We start from the raw sequence: 21,910 nt of genomic DNA, 5'->3' as shown, positions 1-21,910 counted from the left end.
CTGGGTCAATGTTAAACCGGCTTACTCATTCATGACTTCCTTTCAGAAAGCACAATCTCAAATAAAATCACAGCTGTATAAGTTAGCATAAATAACACGCATCACTAAACATGTTCCCTTTATAGTTTATTTTCTCCCAAAAACACTCCATCCACAACACATACATTCAAAGACAAACCATGTTTTCTTACATGTACATTTTAACTGTAAAGCATCCTTATAAATACCATAAATAACAATAAAGGAATGGAATTAAATAAATAAATACTCTTTGGGACTGTTTTTTTTTTTGGTGTTTTTTGCTGGTGGTGCCCAGCACCTGTAAAAATCACATAGCAAGATTTAATATCAAGATCACTGCTCTGTAAAAGGTTGTTTACTCTGTAGTTATATATCCATTCAAGTCATGAATTAGGCTAGATTATACAAATACAGATACATCAACACAACAAATGCTGTAATTGCAGTGATCTTTGAAAAGTTTTTGGAATTTTAGGTTCAAAATCTAACAATAAACAAACTTCTACATCCAACTCAGTAAACGTAGGACTTTAAAATATAGGCACACTCTACTAAATGCAACTCTTAAGTATATTCATGTATATATTTTGGTTTGAAAATCACGTCTGCCCGGTTTCACGTCAGTAAACAGGGCCGTCAGTCCTCCAGAGCGAGGCTAAGTTAGGCCTCCGTCTTGAGATAATGTCACTTTGAAATGTGGGTTTCTCAGACCAGCTGTAAAAACCTCAATGTGAAAATAAAATGTACAGATGCTGACTTGTGTTGGGATTATTAGTTTCTAAAGCTGTTTGCTTTTGTTAAGCAGTTGCATCCTCACTAAAATGAATCCAGTAGCCCTTCAGGAAAACCAAACATGAATAATTCAATACATTTTTATGGCCATTTCTCATCTAAGCTGTAGCTCAGTGTGAGAGGATTTGGATTTGGATCACTCATCTTGGCACAAAAAAAAAACATTTTCTTTTTCAGTAATCTGTTTCTGAGGGGAAAATAGGCCTTGTATATGCTCCATTTATCACCAAACCTCCTTATGAATGTACAAAATGCTCATTATTGTTTAGCTGAATCCAGGTAAAACACACCTTCCCTATTGATTTAACTTAATATATCTGCAGTGATCTCAAAGAATCGCGTTTTAACACTATAAATTGTGCAAAAAAGGCTGCAAGTCACGTCTTAATATTTTTTTACATACAGTGTATAAACACTGTTTTTTTCTGAAAGGGTGATGACTGAAAAGACATTTAGCCTATAGTCACTGAAAAGTCTTAGTTTTGTTTTCTCTCTTTATGATCACAAACTACAATGTTAAACTTGGACTCACTTAGATTAAGGTAAATACATCCGTATCACTCCCCCTCACTAACATCAGCCCATGGTGCCGGTGCTCCGTGGGCTGGCCGGGTTGGATGAGTGCACGTTCCAAGGGTCGTGGGTGGACGGAGCCAGAGGCGTCTCCCTGGACACGTTGCGTCCATCATCTCCGGCCTCCACTTCCACTTCCACCTCTACTTCCAACTCCAGATCGGCGTCGTCCTCCGGCACGGCTCGAGAGTCCGAGCCCTCCTCGGTCTGACCTAAGTAGTAGACGTTGTGCGGGTCGGAGGGATCCACCACCTGGTTCCTCTTCTCCCGGTGCAGCAGGAGGCGCTCCAGCGGCACCGTGTTCTTCTTGGGCAGGAAAAGGGAGGTCTGCGGCAGGTTCTGGCCCGCTAAGAACACCTGCCGGGAGCCCTCCAGGTTGAACAGGATGCCGGTCCGGCTGGAGTAGTACACGTCCCGGTTGTTCTCCAGAAGCCTGTGGTTGAACAGACAGTCGTCCCTGAGGCAGGTGGGCTGAAAGAAGAGACAGAAGAAAGTTAAACTACAGTGTAATTGATTCAGAACGCTGCTACTCGCTCACTCACTAAGACCAAGAAAGTGGATCACATCAGTCCAGTTCTGAGGTCTCTACACTGGCTCCCTGTCTCTCTCAGAGAATTGATTTCAAAATACTCCTGCTGGTTTACAAAGCATTAAAAGATTTAGGGCCAAAATACATTTCTGATCTTCTGCTATATGTTATGAACCATCCAGACCTCTCAAGTCATCTGGATCAGGTCTGCTTAGTGTCCCCAGAGTCAGAACTAAACATGCAGAAGCAGCGTTCAGTTTTTATGCACCAAATATTTGGAACAAGCTCCCAGAACCCTGCAGGACCGCTACAACTCTGAGTTCTTTTAAATCAAAGCTTTAAACTTTCCTGTTTGCTGCTGCTGCCTTTTATTAAACCAGATAATGATCTTATACTGCACTAGAGCTTTTACTCGTGTTTTATTCTATTTTAGCTTCTATCCTAGCTTTTATTTTTAGCTTGTTTTTATTTTCTAATCTTTAATGTTTTTATAACTGTTTTAATTATGTCTTAATATTCTTTTGCACTTTGTCGATTCCATGAAATCCTTTTCTTCTAACATAAATGAATTGTTAAAATAGTCATAAACCTCTAAAAAACAGAGTAATTCTCTTTAAAAATGATCAAGAAAAGCTTAAATAAAGATAATTCCGATTGTGATTAAAAAGAAATTTGTAAATCTAAGACCATTTACATATAAATCACAAATGAAACATGTAATTTTTTTACAGTGTGCACTATGGACTATTTTTTATGAACTCCTATATATGTTTTTTGATCTGAGCTGTAACAGTGTTTTTTTTTTTTGTTTTTTTTATTCTTATTGTGTTTGTGAAAATAAGAAAACCCAATAAACATATTAGTAGAAAAAAAAAAAGAAACCTCACAAGGGCGAGGATCTCAAAAGTACAAGATAAATTCGATTGAATTAATAGTAATCAATTGAAGTGAAAGTAAAGTATAGTCTTACCGAGCTGTATGGGTTTCCCTCCAGATCCATACACAGGTATCTGCTACTTTTGACACCCAGGATGGCAATGCGCTCCCTTGTTTCAGCTCTAAGTAAAATCACACCTGCAGGGGAGAAAAAAAGCAATGAACATTAGAGTTGTTAAAGAGAAAATTTCATGTGGAAACACACATCTTTGAAAACGAGGATCTTACTATATGAACTCCTGACTGTAGTCCTGCGCACGGTGCCATCTAATCTGATCTCCAAGTAGAAGTTGTTGAGGTCTGTGGATGTCTGCAGGTGAATATATCTCCTCGGGTTCCCCCAGTTGGATCCAACCAGAGGTGATGGGTTTGGGACTGTTTCACCCAGAGGAAGTCCCTGGAGCACTGCGAGCAAGAGAGCCAGCACTGTGTCCCTCATGACAAGTCTCCTGTTGACGTCCATTCTTTAGCAAACCGGTGCTTTCCACTGTGCGAGCTGCTGCTGGGAGTTCTCAGATGCTCTGTTGTCCCAAAGTTTGGAGACAGTTCCTATTTAAAGCCCCCTGAGTGCCACTCCTGCTCACATCCTTTGCGTAAAAAAAAAGAAAAAAAGAAACTCGCCCCCAAAGCAGATGTGTGGGTTTTACAGCAGCGGAAGGCTGCCACTGTATCCACCCCTGTCTGTTTATCCCTTGATGATGCTCTTGGTCAGACTGGACTCTTATTTTTGGTGACACTGTCTTGACTCATCCACCTTAAACATTATTCTAAGACTATTTCCTAATTGTCCAAAGTCCACTGGTGCAGGTTTGTTTTTGTTTAGACTGGAAACATGGTGCATTGGGCAATATAAAGAATAAAGAAAACAAAAAAGGACATAAATGCGGAATCATTAAAACATGATTCATTAATTGTTAATTAAATCAGGGATACAATATATACTGTTAGTTATATATTAGTTAAATTTCCAATTCATGCAAACTGCCAAATTCTTAATTAAGGAATCAATTAGTCACTAATTAGACGTCATATTAAATATTTTTTTTTACAGTTTTGTTTAGTAGACTGGACGTTTAGTTAAGAGTTTGAAGTTCAGTTTGCTGCTTTTACGCACCTGCCCAACTCAACATTTTCACCATTTCACCAGCAGATGGAGCCACTCCCTTATTTAGGACAGTTTTACTGGAGAGTTGCATCTGACTGGCTAAAAGACTTTTGGGTGCTTGAGTTTCAGCATAGGACACATTAACCTGTATATCAGTGTAAAGTACTTCCTCCACCACTGACAAATACACAGTTGCATCAGAGTTCAACTGACCCCAATGGAGAGAACGACACTTTACCAGCAACCAGTTAAAAAAAAACTTTTATTGTTATCTCAGGAATACAGTAGACTGCTGTGCACAGCACATACGTACAAAAATAAAAGGAAAAACTTTAATATCCTTACTTAGCATTGTCTGTTTTCAGAAACAAATAACTGAAGTTTGTTTCGTCTTAATTTACAGTCATCAGCAAACCAAAACTAAGGCAGAGGGTGAGGTATATGAGATGAGAGGAATAGAGTGGAGACTCCCCTTTAGAGCAGGAGTTTAAAACAAACACATGAATGAAGCACACACCCCTCATTAAGATTGGGGCTCAGGCATGCTAATAGTACATTATTTTAAAAAAAAAGATATTCCTCCCCTTGATATAATTTAAATTTGATCTATGATAAGCTGTGGAAAGAAAAAAAAAAAAAGACGACAGAAATCTGGATAAAATTTTTTGGTCAAAGCTGAAAGGTGAGCTTTTACTTTTAGACACAGACCTTCACTCTTTTAGGGATCCAGCTCTATTTCTTGACACAAAAACGTGAGAAAACTCTAATCAAGTAAGGTGCTGCTACAGACGTCAGACATCTTTGATTGTGAGGAGTGCACGCTGCTGTGCATGCGCAAAGTTCACTCCCACAGCTTCCTCAGCTGAAACAAGGACAGTTTTTTGTTGACTTTTTCAGCCCAAAAAAAACATGATTTACTCCCGACAAGAAATGTACATCAGTGGTATTTCATGCATCTACAGCAGCAACAAGTCTGTTTGTTTTTTGAAACGTTGAGCTCCTGATAAATCTGCATCTCGGTAGCCTCGAACAAAAAAAGCTTTAAGAGATTTATCTGTTAGAAAAATACTGTTATGAATGGATCTGTGCGTCATAGACAGTTGAGCAGCAGGTGATACTGGTGGTGAAAGGTGTTGGGGGTCAGTCAGGGCAGCGCCCAGCAGCAGCAGAGTCCAGAGGATGGCTGGGGAGCCGTCCTGCAGCAGGAGAGGTGACTCTGCTACTGCATTAACTCTGCAGATGTCCCCTCCACACAAATATCCCAACACAAGCACTTGGGAAGGGGAGGGGACAGCATGTTGCGGAGCTGCATGTTAAACAGGTGGAGCTCTTTAAATTCAGAAAGGGAAGTAGGATTGTTTTAAAAATATTGCAGATTGTGAAGCAGGGAACCATAAGAGCTATCTCTGGAGCCATCAGTTCACTAAATTACATTCTGTTTAATCTAGGGCTGTCAATCCATTAAAATATGTAATCGCGATTAATCGCATTATTGTTACGATTATTCACAAATTAATCGCACATTTTTATCAGTTCAAAATGTATCTTAAAGGAAACATTTTCAAGTATTTAATACTCTTATCAACATGGGAGTGGGCAAATATCCTGCCGATTTTGATAGTCAACAAATAAAATACTATGTTTTATATAGATTAAACTACACAACAGTTTGGAAAATAGTTAAATTAGCTCCATCTCGACTAGCTAAAACATTAAAATGCTGCTTAATGATAATCCGACAGTGGTGGAGAAAGCATTTAGATCCTTTACTTAAGTAAAAGTACAAATACCACATTGTAAAAACACTAGAGATGTCAATCGAATCGCGATTAATCGCATGATTGTCCATAGTTGTGATTACTGTAATCACAAATTATCTCACATTTTGTATCTGTTCAACATGTACCTTTAAGGAAGAATTATCAAGTTTTTAATACTCTTATCAACATGGGAGTGGGCAAATATGCTTGCTTTATGCAAATGTATGTATATATTTATTATTGGAAATCAATTATCAACACAAAACAACGACAAATATTGTCCAAAAACCCTCACAGGTACTGCATTTAGCATAAGAAATATACTCAAATCATAACATGGCAAACTGCAGCCCAACAGGCAACAACAGCTGTCAGTGTGACAGTGTGCTGACTTGACTATGACTTGCCCCAAACTGCATGTGATTATCATAAAGTGGGCATGTCTGTAAAGGGGAGACTCGTGGGTACCCATAGAACCCATTTTCAGTCACATATCTTGAGGTCAAAGGTCAAGGAACCCTTTGAAAATGGCCATGACAGTTTGTCCTTGCCAAAATTTAGTGTAAATTTGGAGCGTTATTTAGCCTCCTTCGCGATAAGCTAGTATGACATGGTTGGTACCAATGGATTCATTAGGTTTTTTAGTTTGATATGATGCCGTATCTTCACTCTAGTTTTAACTGAGCCCGCTACAACCTAAAAATCGGAAGTTGTGTTAATGCGTTAAAGAAATGAGTGGAGTCAAAACGAATTTGCATTAACGCATTATTATCGCGTTAACTTTGACAGCCCTAGTTTAATCATAAAACAACATGTTTCCAGCGTGAATAAGATATTTCTAATTCCTATTTCATGGAACCAGTACGACCCATATAGCCGGCCACTGGGGTTAGGGCCAAGGCTGGTCCATGACTCTGACCTTGAACTAAAAAAGGCTGAAAGGAGAGGAGGAAGCTCCTGGGTTACAGCTGGAATCCCAAGGTCCCTGCCTGCAGCGGGTGAGGGGGGGGGGTAAGGGACGAGCAGAGGTGGGCGGCGAGGGGGTGACAGAGCTCAAAGGGGGGGGGGGGGGCTCAGGTATGCAGGAGGCTGCCTGTCATCTCGGCAGATCCACATTCCTTCAGGGGGTTTGACGAACAACAAAGACAGCAGGGCGGCTTCCTCGCATTCGTCTTTCCTGGATTTAAATAGTCGTGCTTCCTCTCTAAACACAAGAACGGATGGAGGCTGCAAGATTCAGGTTTTCAAGCAACAGCTGCAGAAACTACTCGGGTGGATGCACACTATAAGAAAAACATCCTTAATATGTAACAAAATATTAGAGCTGCAACGATTAATCGATTAGATGTCAACTATTAAATGAATCGGCAACTATTTTGATAATCCGATTAATCAGTTTGAGTATTTTTTTAATAAAAACAAAGTCTCTGATTCCAGCTTAAAGGTGCAGTGTGTTGGATCTGCCGATATCTAGCGGTGAGGTTGAGATTGCAACCAACTGATGCCTCTCCCGTGTGCCAAGCGTGTTGGAGAGCTACGGTGTCCGACGAGAAACCGCAAATGTCCCTCTCTAGAGCCATGTCGTTGTAAGAGTAGCGTCGGTCATTTGGAGCAGACCCAGTGCTTAGAGTGTGTTTGTACGTAGGAAATGAGTGGTGAAGCAAGAGAGAGAGAGAGAGAGTGGCGACGACGGGAACGAGTAACGTTATTGACACCGCCCCAAGTAGGAAAAGTTAACAGAGTTTGTTACACTAATGAAAACATACTTATTAATAATATATTCCATTTTTGCCTATAGATCCCCCTAATTGGACCTTTAAATGTGAATATTTTCTGGTTTCTTTACTCCTCTATGACAGTTGACTGAATATCTTTGAGTTGTGGACAAAACAAGACGTTTGAGGACGTCGTCTTGGGCTTTGGGAAACACTGATCGTCATTTTTCACCATTTTCGGACATTTTATAGACCAAACAGACTAATCGATTAATCGATAAAATAATCGGCAATGAAAATAATCATTAGTTGCAGCCCTAATTAACTATAAATTGATCCACAATGAGTGTATTAAGCATGGTACATCTTCAGCTTTGTGAACAAATGGCCACTATGCATACCAATACTTCTATGAATACTGTATTATATATTAAGAAGGTGCTTCTATGCTCACGTTTTGCTCACGTAAAATCAGGCTAAAAATCAACAGAAATGACATTTCTTATAGCGTGCATCCAGTCCGCCAACTGCACTGTCCTTTAGTCCTTCAGGGGAAACGTGATTGACTCCTCCCTAATTGCATTTAAAACTACCAGCCTCCAGCTCCCAACACCTCGCTGCCACTGCAGTGCTGCTGCAGAGCACACAGACAAGCGGGGGAAATGGCCCGGGGGCACACACTCCACCAAAACTCCACATAAAAAAAAGATCAATTCAAAGAAACAAACGTGGGAACGATTTCTCACCAAACACATTCAGGCACCATCATCGATGGCTAACAGTGCAACCTGAACTCTTTTTGCCTCGTTCAGGCAACTGCGACAAAGCAGCGTTTTAAAAAGCTCCTGAATTCTTCTTTTTTAACATTTGCGACTATTTACATCGTTTTTCAGTGGACATCATTTTTCAACAGCAGCTAAAGCTTTGCGATTCAAAAGCTGCTTTACTGTAGGAGCTCTGTCCAAGACAATGTGCAGGTACATTTCCACTGTGCGCTCGCTTCAGTTGATCCTTGTGCAAGCCAAAACTCCCTCCATGCTCAGATAGATAAGTATTCCACCCTGTTTATTAGACACACAGTCAAACTTATGGCCCGGTGCCACCATCCATGGCTGACCGCTCTCTGGTCTCAACCACAGACTGTATATTACTTAATCGATCTAATTACAGAAAAGAAAATAAACCAGAGATAGCCAACCCCCCTCCCTCCCTTCTGAGGCCCTCTCCGGAGTGTCAGCCCTATTTCTGACTCCAGCGGTGTCTCTTACATGCAAGTTTAAGGGGGCCACAAGTGGGAACACCAAGGCACCTTTAAATTCGTGCAGCAAAGGTAGTGCATTTAAGTTTCCTCCCACTGCCGGACATCGATAATCGAGCAGGGAGCCATCAAGCGCTCAAAAAGGTTTGAAAGAAATCATAAACTTAGCAGATATTTGAGCAGAAGTCCATGCATCCCTTCATCTAGTAAAGTGGTTCTTTGAGGTAATAAAAAGTATTCATTTCACTCTTTAAAAGCACAGGATATAGCTCATCCTCCATCTCAAAAAAGGAAGTGACACGTAGTTCAGTTACAGCAAGCACCAAGGTAAAGTGAGACAGGCAAAGGCTTCAACTCTCCCCGTCCATAAAAACAACAAGCAGCACAGAACATATACAAAGATAGCTATCCAAATATACATATATATATAAACAGAATAAATATTTGTGTTTTCTTTCGCAGTCCATCGGTGTGTATATCGTGACTATGCGTTTCTATATTACCTGGAAGAACATCCACATGTGCAAATTACTGAGTTATTGCCAGTTTCTCTCATAGTCGCGGGAGGAAGTGTGTGACGGTCATGGCGGTGGTGGCCTTGTTGCCTCTCTTTGCGCGGCCATGCTTGCTGAGGGCGATGTAGAAGCCCTTGTAAACAAAAGACTCATAGGCGTTGTAGTTGTTGGGCAGCAAAGTCTCCTTGAACTTGCACTCGTCCACGAAGACTCTCTAAAAATGAAAAGAGAGAGAGAGAGAGAGGGTCAGTAAATCTCATAGCAGACACAAGATGAAGATCACAACATATCCATGGTTTCAACTTGACCTTTACTGTGGTGAACAAGCGGACTAGAAAGCAGGAAACTGGAGGAGGTGACATGTTGTTGCGAAAGATACCAGCCTCCTGCTTTTGCTCTCAAAACTCATAAAATAATCCCAGGTAGGCTCCAAGCTTGCGCTAAATTTCAGCCATTTTTAAAGGGGTCCCTTGACCTCTGACCTCAAGATATGTGAATGAAAATGGGTTCTATGGGTACCCACGAGTCTCCCCTTTACAGACATGCCCACTTTATGATAATCACATGCAGTTTGGGGCAAGTCATAGTCAAGTCAGCACACTGACACACTGACAGCTGTTGTTGCCTGTTGGGCTGCAGTTTACCATGTTATGATTTGAGCATATTGTTTATGCTAAATGCAGTACCTGTGAGGGTTTCTGGACAATATTTGCCATCGTTTTGTGTTGTTAATTGATTTCCAGTAATAAATATATACATACATTTGCATAAAGCAGCATATTTTCCCACTCCCATGTTGATAAGAGTATTAAATATGTTTCGGTAAAGGAGGTTGCGCTTCAACAATGGGATTCACTTTGGAGTGCTAGATCCAAAGTCCAATAAGCATAAAAATGTGATAGGGTAGCACATCCCAGATTTCAAAATCAAGGAGGATAAAATACTAACATTTCACTTGTTTAAATTGCTTACATCATAATAGACATACGCTTACGCGTTTCGGCACGGAGCCTTCTTCAGAGCGTGTGAAGAAGAGTATTAAATACTTGACAAATCTCCCTTTAAGGTACATTTTGAACAGAAAAACATTTGCGATTAATTTGCGATTAACTATGGACAAGCATGCGATTAATCACGATTAAATATTTGAATCGATTGGCAGCCCTACTTTATATACCTCATATACCTTTTTTTTTTAATTTAACAAAAGAAGCTTAACTTCTCAAATGTTACATTTTGGTTAAACACAACAACTTTGCCTAAAACTGGCAAAATGATGATTTAAATCAGAAACTGTTTGAATCTGAGTAAGTACCAAAAGTAGATTTTGGTAGTTTCAGTACTTAATGCTACAAAAAAAGTATCGAGGTTTGATGGCCAGCCCTGCATAAAACTGACATAAATCTTTAATTGTAAAATTAAAATCTAAAATGACATTGTTTATTTTACTTCCCACCCTAAGAGCTACACATTGTTCTCTTTTTAATAAAATACATAACCTCCTCCTCAAAGCTCATTACAAATCAGCAGGACAGTTATTAACCATTAAATACTACATCAAGCATTGTATACACTTTATACTGTATGTACACTCTAATACTGTACTGTATACAGTATTAAAGAGCATTCAAGTTTCTTGTTTCTTGCAGTACAGTATAATGTTTTCTAAATTCATTAAGGTGTTTTACAGTATAATTTTTCAGTGATTTTTGAACATGTATCAAAAGACACTGCAGGATTTGATGTTGGTATATGTAGACTGTATATTTGTGAATATCTCATAAAAAAACGTTGCCTTTTTTGTAGTCTAAGACATTAACTGGCCACCGTTAAGTTAAACGTTTATCCTGCTGTTGATTTTAATCATGAAATGTTCATTTATTCTTTGACTGTTGGCAGATTAAGTCAAGTTTATTATCATGAGCTTGGTGAGGTGATTCCAGTACTTAAATACTGTACTTAAGCACAATTTTTAGGTACTTTACTTGATTATATTCATTATATGCTACTTTATACGTCAGTTCCACATCTTAGAGGGAAATATTAAACTTTTTACTCCACTATATTTATCAGAGTTTACATAAAAACAACATGACCAGTTAATAAAATATGATGCATTAACAATAAAACTACCCAGATGTGTGTAAATTAGTTAAAATGTGCATACATGTTAACCCACCAGTAACAACATTCAAATAATATATATTAATATACACTGACTGGGACCACTCCACTGCATAATTAGTAATTTATTTTATAAATTACATTTTGTTGATAAAACTTCTGTTCTGTGAAGGACTTTTTCTTGTAATGAAGTACTTTTATATTGTGGTATTACTACTTTTACTCAGTGGTGGAAGGTAACTAAGTACTTTTACTCAAGTACTGTACTTAAGTACAATTTTGAGGTCCTTGAACTTTACTTTTTCATTTTCTGCTTCTTTATACTTCTTATTCCACTACAATTCGGAGGCAAATATTGTACGTTTTACTCCATTACATTTAACGTTAGTTACTTTGCAGATTGAGATTAATAATACAAAATATAATCAACAAATAAATGATGAAGTATTATTGAAGGTTAAGACTAGGGCTGGGCAATATGGTACACAGTATAGATAATTTCCTATCTCGATAACAATATATATCACAATATAGCATGTTTTCTGGTAATTCAATAAATAGTCTATATGAAATAAAAGTATTACTCAAACCGATTAATCGCTTATAAAAATAGTTGCCGATTAATTTAATAGTTGTCAACTAATCGATTAATCGTTGCAGCTCTACTACCAACAAACCGAACCACAAAATATTGAGTTTAAAATAATATAAAACAGAGAAAAGCAGCAAATGCTGACATTTAACAAACTGGAACTAGATAATTTGTCTTTTAAAAAAAAAATAATCGTTGCAGCTCTACACATTAATGCATCATTAATTATATTCCAATAATATCCATTATTGTGAAATGTTCCATTCTGCATAATGAGTACTTTTGGTACTTTTAATGCTAATATATATCAGGACTTTTTACTTGTAACAGAGTATTTTCACACTGTATAAGTGAAAGGTCAGATCATTTTTCAGTGATTTTTGAACATGTATCAAAAGACCCACTGCAGGATTTGATGTTGATATATATAGACTGTATATTTGTGAATATTTTTTTGTAATCTAAGACATTAACTGGCCACCGTTAAGTTAAACGTTTATCCTGCTGTTGATTTTAATCATGAAATGTTCATTTATTCTTTGACTGTTGGTAGATTAGACCAGATAATTTGTCTTTTTAAAAAAAAAACGCTTAATTGATTATCATAATAATTGGTGATTAAATGAATAGTTGACAACATCGATTAATCGTTGCAGCTCAGATCATTAATTATAATCCAATAATATCCATTATTGTGAAATGTTCCATTCCGCATAATGAGTTGGCACTTTGATGCTTGTATATCAGGACTTTTTACTTGTAACAGAGTATTTTCACTCTGTATAAGTAAAAGGTCTGAGTAGTTCTTTCCCCCACTGGCATATTCTCCCTATCATCAGAGCATATTAATAACACAACAGTGCTCATAAACCCAGGGATGCAGCAGCTCCATGAACTCATCTTACACTGAGCAGTGTGTGTGTGTGTGTGTGTGTGTGTGTGTGTGTGTGTGTGTTGCAGACAAACCTACCGTTCCATATAACCTTCCTCTGCTGTTCATTGCGACAAACAGCTCACTCCTCACCCCGAACATGCTGATCACTCCTCGGTCCACGGTGGAGATCTCTATTAGACCTAAACAGAGACACAATGTTATAGAGAGGAGAAGCAGAGAGACACAGAGTCACACAGTGCTGCTGCTGCGCCTCTTTGTGGGGACAAAGTGGAGTCTTAACTGGCCTCTGCAGCAGTGGATGGGTGTAACCTTGCAGGTGCATTGCGACTGGATGATGCTCTCAGTTAGTGTGCATTCACCTATATGTGCAGTTTAATGCTGAGTGTAGTTTACAGCGTGCTGATGAGTGTGGGGGAGCGTGTCCTGCTGCAGCAGCTAGTGCATGGGGTAAAAATAAGTGAGTGAGTCTAAACTGGGTCCCAAGCATTCATGTCATGTTTTTGGCTTGGGGGGATATTTCGCACTGCACGGATGCGAGAGGATCAGTGCACTGTTTTTGATTTCGGAAACTTTCAACCACGTCTTATTAATAATATCATGCAAAGATGAAAGTGCCTCACCAAGCAAAGATATGTATACTAGGAATATATCCAGATAACTTTATCGTTAGCTCAAAACAGTTCATTTGAATTGACTTTGGACTCCTGCAGGACAGGAGAATGATATAGCTTTGTCTTGGAGAAAAATGGATTTACCTTTTGATACATGTATTGGTGAGGGAGATGGCATCTTGTGTTGTACTGGAGAGACTTACATACATAGCTTTTGGAAAAGCAGTAGAATTTGAAAAAGTGTGGAAACCTTTGTTGGAGTTTCTTGGATGTCAAGGAAGCACAGTCAAATTGAAACTGCTGTGTGTTGCTGAGTGCTGTTGTTAAAATTGTTGTTTTGTTTTTTTGTTCTTCTTCTTTGAGGCTTTTATTTATTTTCTCTTATCTTTTATTTTCTTTGTTAGATAATTGAAATACATGAGATGTCATGTCTCTCTTTCTTTGAAATCTTTCACTAAACATTTCATTGTATAATGTAATTATTAATATTGTTAGTCTGTCTGTATGTGTGTATATATATATATATGTCTATATGTAAAAATTCAATAAAAATATTGTAAAAAAAAAAAAAAAAGACTGCTCCAAGAAGCAGTTATTGCTATGAATGCCAGTAAAACAGATGTTAAAGGCAGCACTTTTACTATAGATATTACAGTGATGTTTGCTAATGAAAATGAAATTGGCTACTTTAAAGCTAAATGGTTTTGGTAAACTAACGTTACTATCTAGTCCACGAGCCAGACCCCCAACATTTGGTCGTCATGCCACTTTGGAGGGACCAAGTCTCATGGTGATTTTTTTTAAAGGTCTATGTTCAGTAGTTTTGGAAAATGCATGATAGCATTGCAGCAATGGTAGCTTTCTATGTGCTATCACTCCTTTTTTCATCCCCCCATCATCAAAATCTTTTTTTTGCCATTTTACACATAGATCCAGTATAAAGAGGGTAAACCAACACACAATATCATGAAGTTATAGATATCATTGTAAAGTTTAGACTATAATCTATCCATCAGTCACATTGTCACAATATCATGCAAAGACGAGTCAAATTGAAACTGCTGTGTGTTGCTGAGTGCTGTTGTTGAAATTTTTTTTTTTTTTTGTTCTTCTTATTCTTTGAGGTATTTATTTATTTTGTCTTACCTTTTATTTTATTTGTTTTCTGTGTTAGATATGTGAAATACATGAAATGTCGTGTCTCTCTTTCTTTGAAATTCGGACTAAACATTTCATTGTATAATTTAATTATTAATATTGTTAGTTTGTCTGTATGTGTATATATATGTATATATGTCTATATGTAAAATTCAATAAAAATATTGTTTAAAAAAAAAACTTAGTTACATTTACATAATAATGTAACTAATAATAATTTACATAATCTACATAATTTAATTATTAATATTGTTAGTCTGTCTGTATGTGTATATATGTCTATATGTAAAATTCAATAAAAATATTGTTTAAAAAAATAATAATAATTTAATAGTTGACAACTAATCGATTAATCGCTGCAGCTCTAGCACCCGCAAACCAAACAACAAAATATTGAGTTTAGAGTGATATAAAACAGAGAAAAGCAGCAAATGCTGACATTTAACAAACTGGAACCAGATCATTTTCTCTTTTAAAAAAAACCCAAACGATTAATTGATTATCATAATAGTTGGTGATTAAATGAATAGTTGATATTGATTAATCGTTGCAGCTCTATACATTAATGCATCATTAATTATAACCCAATAATATCCATTATTGTGAAATGTTCCATTCTGCATAATGAGTACTTTTGGTAATTCAATAAATATATTGTTTAAAAAAAAAGAAAACTTAGTTACATTTACATAATAATGTAACTAATAATAATTTACATAATCTACATAATTTAATTATTAATATTGTTATAGTCTGTCTGTATGTGCATATATATGTATATATGTAAAATTCAATACAAATATTGTTTAAAAAAAAAACGTAGTTACATTTACATAATAATGTAACTAATAATAATTGAAATAATCTACATAATTTAATTAGTCATATTGTTAGTCTGTCTGTATATATGTGTATAAATGTACATATGTAAAATTCAAAAAAAATATTGTTTAAAAAAAAAATTAGTTACATTTACATAATAATGTAACTAATGATAATTTACATAATCTACATAATTTAATTCTTAAAATTGTTAGTCTGTGTGTATGTATATATATGTATATATGTCTACATGTAAAATTCAATAAAAATATTGTTTAAAAAAAAAATTAGTTACATTTACATAATAATGTAACTAATGAAAAATATTGTTTAAAAAAAATATCATGCAAAGACAAGTCTAACTTTCACACAGCCAGCTCCTTTGCGCATTACACTTCTTTTTCAGGTCTTTTTTGCAGTGGGATGCAAACTCACTGTATTGGTTCTCACTGTGCACACCGCTTATCCTGCCATCCTGGAGCACCTGCAGGTGAAACCCAATGCCCACGTTGCAGTACAGTCTTCGCACTCTTTTGATGCCCTGCAAATAGTCACTCTCCCAGTTCAGCTCCGATTTCCCCCCAGCTATACCCAGATAGGAGCGTGAGAAGAGCGTCTCCCACTTCTTCTCCAGCATTAAAGTCGCATTAGTCCTGCTCGGAACCGGATAAGATGAAGCAATCCCCCAGAGAGAAGTCCACAGTACAAGAACTGAGAAGATCCAGTGCGTCCTGGACATGCTGGAGACGCACCTTTGCGCATTGGCCATCCAGTTTACCTTTGGGGCACAAAGTTACCTGCATCTAAAAATGCAACTCTTCTTATGTTTTGTCCTTTGGCATGGTGGTGGTGGTGAAGGCTTATGTTGGGATCAAGGCAGACCAGGGCCCCATAGCCTGAGATCTGAGCAGCAGCAGCAGGAGGAAGAGGAGGAAGAGGAGGAGATGGAGAGAGACAGAGCGAGCTTGAATTGGTGCCGGTGCTGATGATCATCTTTCGCCGCTCCGAGCCTCTGTACAGGCTGGTCTGTGGAGGGGACACACCGCAAACAACCAGCTCACCTTGACTCTCACATCCTAGAATGACATCACTGTGACTTCACTGCTGCACCCCCCTCCATCAAAAAGTGGGAGAGATGGGAGGAGGAGGAGGAGGAGGAGAGAGAGAGAGAGAGAGAGTTACAGGACCCTAGCAGCAGCAGCAGCAGCAGCAGCAGCACTTCTGATAGGAATGATGGGGGGGTGCTGCACCTTCACATCACAAGTCTAATAAGCCTGAGGGAATAACAAGAAGCGTTTCCTGTCCTCCTTTTCAAAATAAAACCCTTATCAGTGTGGCCACGTTCCAACTCTTACACGTATCAAATGCTCCAGTGAGTCCCCGCGTCACCTCTTCTCCCAAAACTTCCAAAACCTAATTAAATAAACTACACATTTAAAGGGACTGTTTGTAAGAATCAGAAATGCTTGTTAACAGCGACACCTGTGGCCGTTAAGTCAACGAAAGTCAGCGTCGGGCTCGCGCTTGTGCTCGCTTTAAATAGACATGAACGAGCATCGCTCAAAACAGTGAGGCGACACACGTCAGCTAAAACCACAATATCACTCTATATTTCACCTGGTTGGCAGTAATGTTAGCTGACCAGACTAAGGTCTCTCCATGAATCAATGCTGCTCCTATAGTTGGCGAGAAACGTCAAGAGAAACGTCATTGTCTCCGACCGTGGTCGGAGGGAACAGGGGAGACACCGGAGTTTTGGTCGGAGACGATAACGTTTCTCGCTGCGGAGCCCCGTCACTTCACAAGACACGGGAAACCTCTGTTGGTCTGGAGGAGCTGCAGCAGTTATTTCTGCACAAACGTCCACTGTACATTCATTAGATATTCTCAGAGCTACTAACTCTCCTGCAGTGTGGAGTGAGCGCGCATAAATGTGAGGTGGAGCGAGGACGAGCGCGCTGTGTGAGTGAAGGCAAGCAGGCAGAGGAGCGGTCTGAACAGCGTAGCCACACGCGAGCGCGCATATGCGAGCGAGCGCGCATTGGAAACCGACCCGGTAGATTTATACGTGTAAAAAGTTACAAACAGTCCCTTTAAGGAGAAACCTGAATAAATGTGTCAATGTTATTTTCATGTCACAAAATGTATGTACAAGATAGATTACAGTTTATGAATTTACATCAACTCTCATCTCAAAGGCATTCAGGGTGCCTAATATTTTCCTCATGTGCTTTTATTTTGAAGGTAATCTAACCTATTCTCTCAGTCTTCCTGTGGCTAATTGTGGCTGACCTGACGCAGCTCTTCCTCACATGGGAGACCTGCAGGAGGGGAGGGTGTGTGTGTGTGTGTGTGTGTGTGTGTGTGTGTGTGTGTGTGTGTGTGTGAGTGAGTGAGTGAGAGAGTGTGTGTGTGTGTGTGTGTGTGTGTGTGTGTGTGTGTGTGTGTGAGAGAGTGTGAGTGTGAGTGTGAGACTTTCATTGGCATTGAGCAATCATGGGATGGATGGATGGATACTGTGTCCAGAACCCAAATCGGGACGGTGGTCATATGTCCTGGCAGCCTGCTGCCTTATTTAGAAGGAAGGTGTAAAAACAGTCACAGCCAGTCACAGGAGAGCAAATGGCAACCCTGTCTGACACTTCCTTAGCTGTTTGTTCAGGAAGTTTACACTACCAGATATTTTGCCTGGTCAGATTGCGCGTTATTATTGTAAGTAACACACCCTGCAACTACCAGAATAATATAACCTGCGTGAATCAAATTCATGGCATCGCTTTGAGTTCACGTCCAGAAATAAAGTGGTGAAGGAAATTTGGAAAAAGACCTGCAGTTGATGATCAAATAATAAGACAAAAATCACAACTTTACTTTATAAAAATCCCAATTTTTTGTCAAAAATGTGGATAAAATGTAAAAAAATAAGTCTGAGCTGATTGCCCTGGGTTTACCCTCCTTTACATCCCTGTTTGCATCCCATCCTGCAGTGTGAAAGGTGGTAGGAGATGAAGGCTCGGGGGAATTCCCAACACGTCATAGAGCACCAGGCTCTGGGGCCCTGAGGTGCTCTCGGCTGCCAGGGTGCCTCAAGCCCACCTTAGCAACCACAGCGGCCTTGTTGCTGATAAACAGCAGTGGCAAGACAACCCATAATGGCAAAACAACAAACAAACAAAACATTTCAGATATCCCAATGTGGAGATACACTTCAATTGCAACAGAAATGTGTTTATATATGTTTACATTCATTACATTGAAAGTCATATTTGATATACTTAAAGATAATGTTGTCGACATTACTGCATGTATATTTCTATAGTTAATATATAAAGAATGTATATGAAGTAAACGAGAAACCCACTGGAGCAGATAGGCCGGACTACACTGGACCAGCAAATTAATGATTTGCTGCGTAAGCACATGACGATGCAATCCGAGGCCTGAATAGACAAAACTACGGGGTTATTGACAGAGTGTAACTTCAATCAATGGAGAGTGGGCACAGTTAATGAGACGCTGCTGAGCTCTTGAGATTAATTCAGCTAATACTGTTCCACTGGCTGAGGCTGCTTTTTGGTAATTACACCTTTTATAAAATCAGAAGCAAATGCACAACAAGATGCCACTTATCTTTAAATATGAACTTACATATTGCATGCCTATATAATATGACTATATTTCAAGATAAAGGAAAGCAGCAAATTCTCACATTTTAGAAGCTGAATCATATGTATGGCATGTTTGCTTTAAAACTTAAAGGGGTACTCCAGCGATTTAGTATTGTACTTGCGTGAAGTTGGGCAACTCACAAGAGACAGATTAAAACAAGAATTGTCAGAATTGAAGCAGTAGAGGTCGAGATATCCTAATTTTATGCGTGTAGTATGGGTCGAACACTTGATCCTACATTTCCCACAATGCAATAGTGTCTTTCATTACACCCTCCCTGCCTCCTAAATGCTCACTTCTTTTAAACTCCACACCTGCACCTTGGTATATATGGAGGACGAAACCTGCCAAAATAAACAATGAATAAATAATTAAATAAATGGCTCGATAAATAAATATTAAATGTACCAAAAATAAGAAAAAATAACTTTAAAATAAGAAAAAATAATGGGAAAATAAATAAATAAATGTAAAAATTAGATAAATAAATAAATAACTTGATAAATAACTGCCATTAAATGTACCAAAAATAATATGTATATGTATAAATAGATTTAAAATAAATCAATTTAAAAGTGAATAAAATAAATAAATAAATAAATGACTTGATAAATAAATAAACAAATAAATAAATAAACATGCCATTAAATGTACCATACATCATATGTATATGTATAAATAGATTTAAATAAAATAAAAAATAAACGCAAAAATAAATAAATGCATTTAAAAGTGAAAATAAATTAATTAATGAATGAATGAATGAATAAATAAAAAAGGGGAAATTAAATAAAAGAGTAGATAGGGTAATTACTACAAAGGGAAATAAATATAGAAGCAAATTAAAACAGAAATATCAATTTATGTCACATTTTATCAAGTAATTAATGCCTAAATTTATTTTTAATATTATTTTTGGTACATTTAATGGCATACTTATTTATTAATTTTTCGAGCCATTTATTTATTCACTCATTTATTTTTGCAGGTTCTGTCCTCCATAGATACAGCAAAGAAGATATACAACTATACAAGTCCCCTTTAAAACTACTAATCGATTATCCAAATAGTTGCAGATTTGTTTTTTCTGTTGATCAACTAATTGATTAATCTGTTTCGTTTCAGCTCGAGACTGGAGCGAGAAGGAGTCAAGCTAAGAAGACTGAACAACTCCAACAACTGAGTCACGGTGGAGCAACAAGAAGACAGAAAGAGGTAGATGGAAACTTGCCCACATAACACAGCAAATTGATTTTGACTCGCCTTGACTGAATATATTAGAGCTAAAGGAGAAGACCAGAAACTACAGCGATAGAAAAGTGTCTGCAGTTTACTATTGTCAGGTCAGCTGTCTTTCTTGCAATTATAGGATCTATTTAGTGCACACACACACACACACACACACACACATCAATCAGAAAATGGACCAGAGGGAATAGCCATACAAACAGCTTTTGTGCATATTATAAAGTGTAAGTAACTGGATACAGGAGGATGCAAAGCTCTTTCAATTACTGTTTTATTAACGTGGGGTTTAAAAGACGAGATTGAAACAACAGCTGGGGAGACCCAGGGATGGAGGGGGGATTTCCCTGGAATGACATCAGAATCGTTGGCATAGACGGGCAATAATACTCAGTCCAACTGTGTATGTATATGTAACACAAGCAGGCCTTCATATGAAGCCTACAGCAGGACATTTATATCACTCATAAACAACATTTACACGTACAAACGCTTGGATAAAATAAGCCGGGGCAAAACTTGATCGAGCAGCTATCAGTGGTGTCGTGATCGATCGTAAACACTCCATTTCATTGGATTCAGTGGAGCAGGGGCTTGTAAAATAGTAACGGTGCTACCCAGAAAGGAGCTCAGATTTTTTTGCTGAACAAGCTGATGTATAATTCAACAGCCAAAAAACTGCACTGCTCCTCTCCTATGCTGCTTTGTAAAATTGTGACACAGTGGAGAGAGGCAGCAAATCCACCGGGAGCCTGATACTAACTGACATGCCTTGTTACGAGAACATGTGCAGAAGCTGAAATATATTCTGATCCGTTCTGCCTCTTTCATTATTGTTGTGTCAGGCGTTGAGCTGCACAGAGGCTGTCAGAAGGGAGTGTTCCCAGTAAAAATATCTTTTCAAGGGTACAGCTTGTGCACCTTGCAGAGAAAGATGTGTCTGCTGCTAAATTGGGCGTGGAGTGACTAAGGGGAAAAGAAGCGAGGCAGAGGTGACTTTTACGCCGGTTACAAATCCCAACCAATGACACAGCAATTTTTATGTTCATGTCAGTAAGATATATTGTATTTTCTAAAACAAAGAAAGGCCCATCATCAGATTGTTTGGACAGCCCGTTCGCATGAAAAGGCGTATGAATGCCACAATAATGTGCCATGTGTTTAGTGCGCTATAAGTACGCATTTCTTGATTTCCACGTGTCATTTGTACGCCATACAGTATATCCTGTACTGACTGCAATGTAAACGCATCTGCGTATAAATGCTACGGTAAGAGTTAGTTACGTAGTATAAAAAGCGAGAAAGACCACTTATGGTGAGGGGGTGGGTTCAACAAACACCGGACTTTTAACCAGGAGACCGGTGTTCAAAACCGGTGTTTTGTTTTGTATGTTATGTTAGTGATGTTTGTCACGTGTTTTCCGTAGTTGTGTTATGTTGTTTCTGACGTATTTCACTTAGGTTACGTACTTATTTTAAGCCCAACCATGACGTTTCTCCTAAACCTAACTAAGTGGTTTTCTTGCCTAAACCTAACTGCAAACGTTTGTGTTGCATACAAATGACATGTGAAAAGCACTGGACTTTTAA

At 38.2% G+C, this 21,910-nt stretch overlaps 2 protein-coding genes across 2 annotated transcripts; both read right to left on the bottom strand.

Annotated features, from left to right (window-relative positions):
• Nucleotides 1-228: 228 nt before the first annotated feature.
• fgf23 (fibroblast growth factor 23) lies at nt 229-5,995 on the bottom strand. Its single transcript, XM_037760641.1, has 3 exons — nt 3,080-5,995; nt 2,886-2,989; nt 229-1,857 (listed from the first exon to the last, which is right to left on the bottom strand). The coding sequence occupies exons 1-3, from the start codon at nt 3,312-3,314 to the stop codon at nt 1,390-1,392; spliced, it is 807 nt and encodes a 268-aa protein (XP_037616569.1). The 5' UTR covers nt 3,315-5,995; the 3' UTR covers nt 229-1,389.
• Nucleotides 5,996-7,641: 1,646 nt separating this feature from the next.
• On the bottom strand, nt 7,642-16,646 carry LOC119482786 (fibroblast growth factor 6-like). The gene is made up of 3 exons (XM_037760642.1): nt 15,842-16,646; nt 12,891-12,994; nt 7,642-9,418 (listed from the first exon to the last, which is right to left on the bottom strand). Exons 1-3 carry the CDS (start codon nt 16,173-16,175, stop codon nt 9,242-9,244), a joined length of 615 nt encoding a protein of 204 aa, XP_037616570.1. The 5' UTR covers nt 16,176-16,646; the 3' UTR covers nt 7,642-9,241.
• Nucleotides 16,647-21,910: the final 5,264 nt, after the last annotated feature.

This window comes from Sebastes umbrosus, chromosome 23 (genome assembly GCF_015220745.1).
Source record: "Sebastes umbrosus isolate fSebUmb1 chromosome 23, fSebUmb1.pri, whole genome shotgun sequence".
In the NCBI taxonomy this organism is placed as follows: Eukaryota; Metazoa; Chordata; class Actinopteri; order Perciformes; family Sebastidae; genus Sebastes; species Sebastes umbrosus.
Note: the sequence above shows the minus strand (reverse complement) of the source record. Positions and strands in the feature narration are given on the sequence as shown.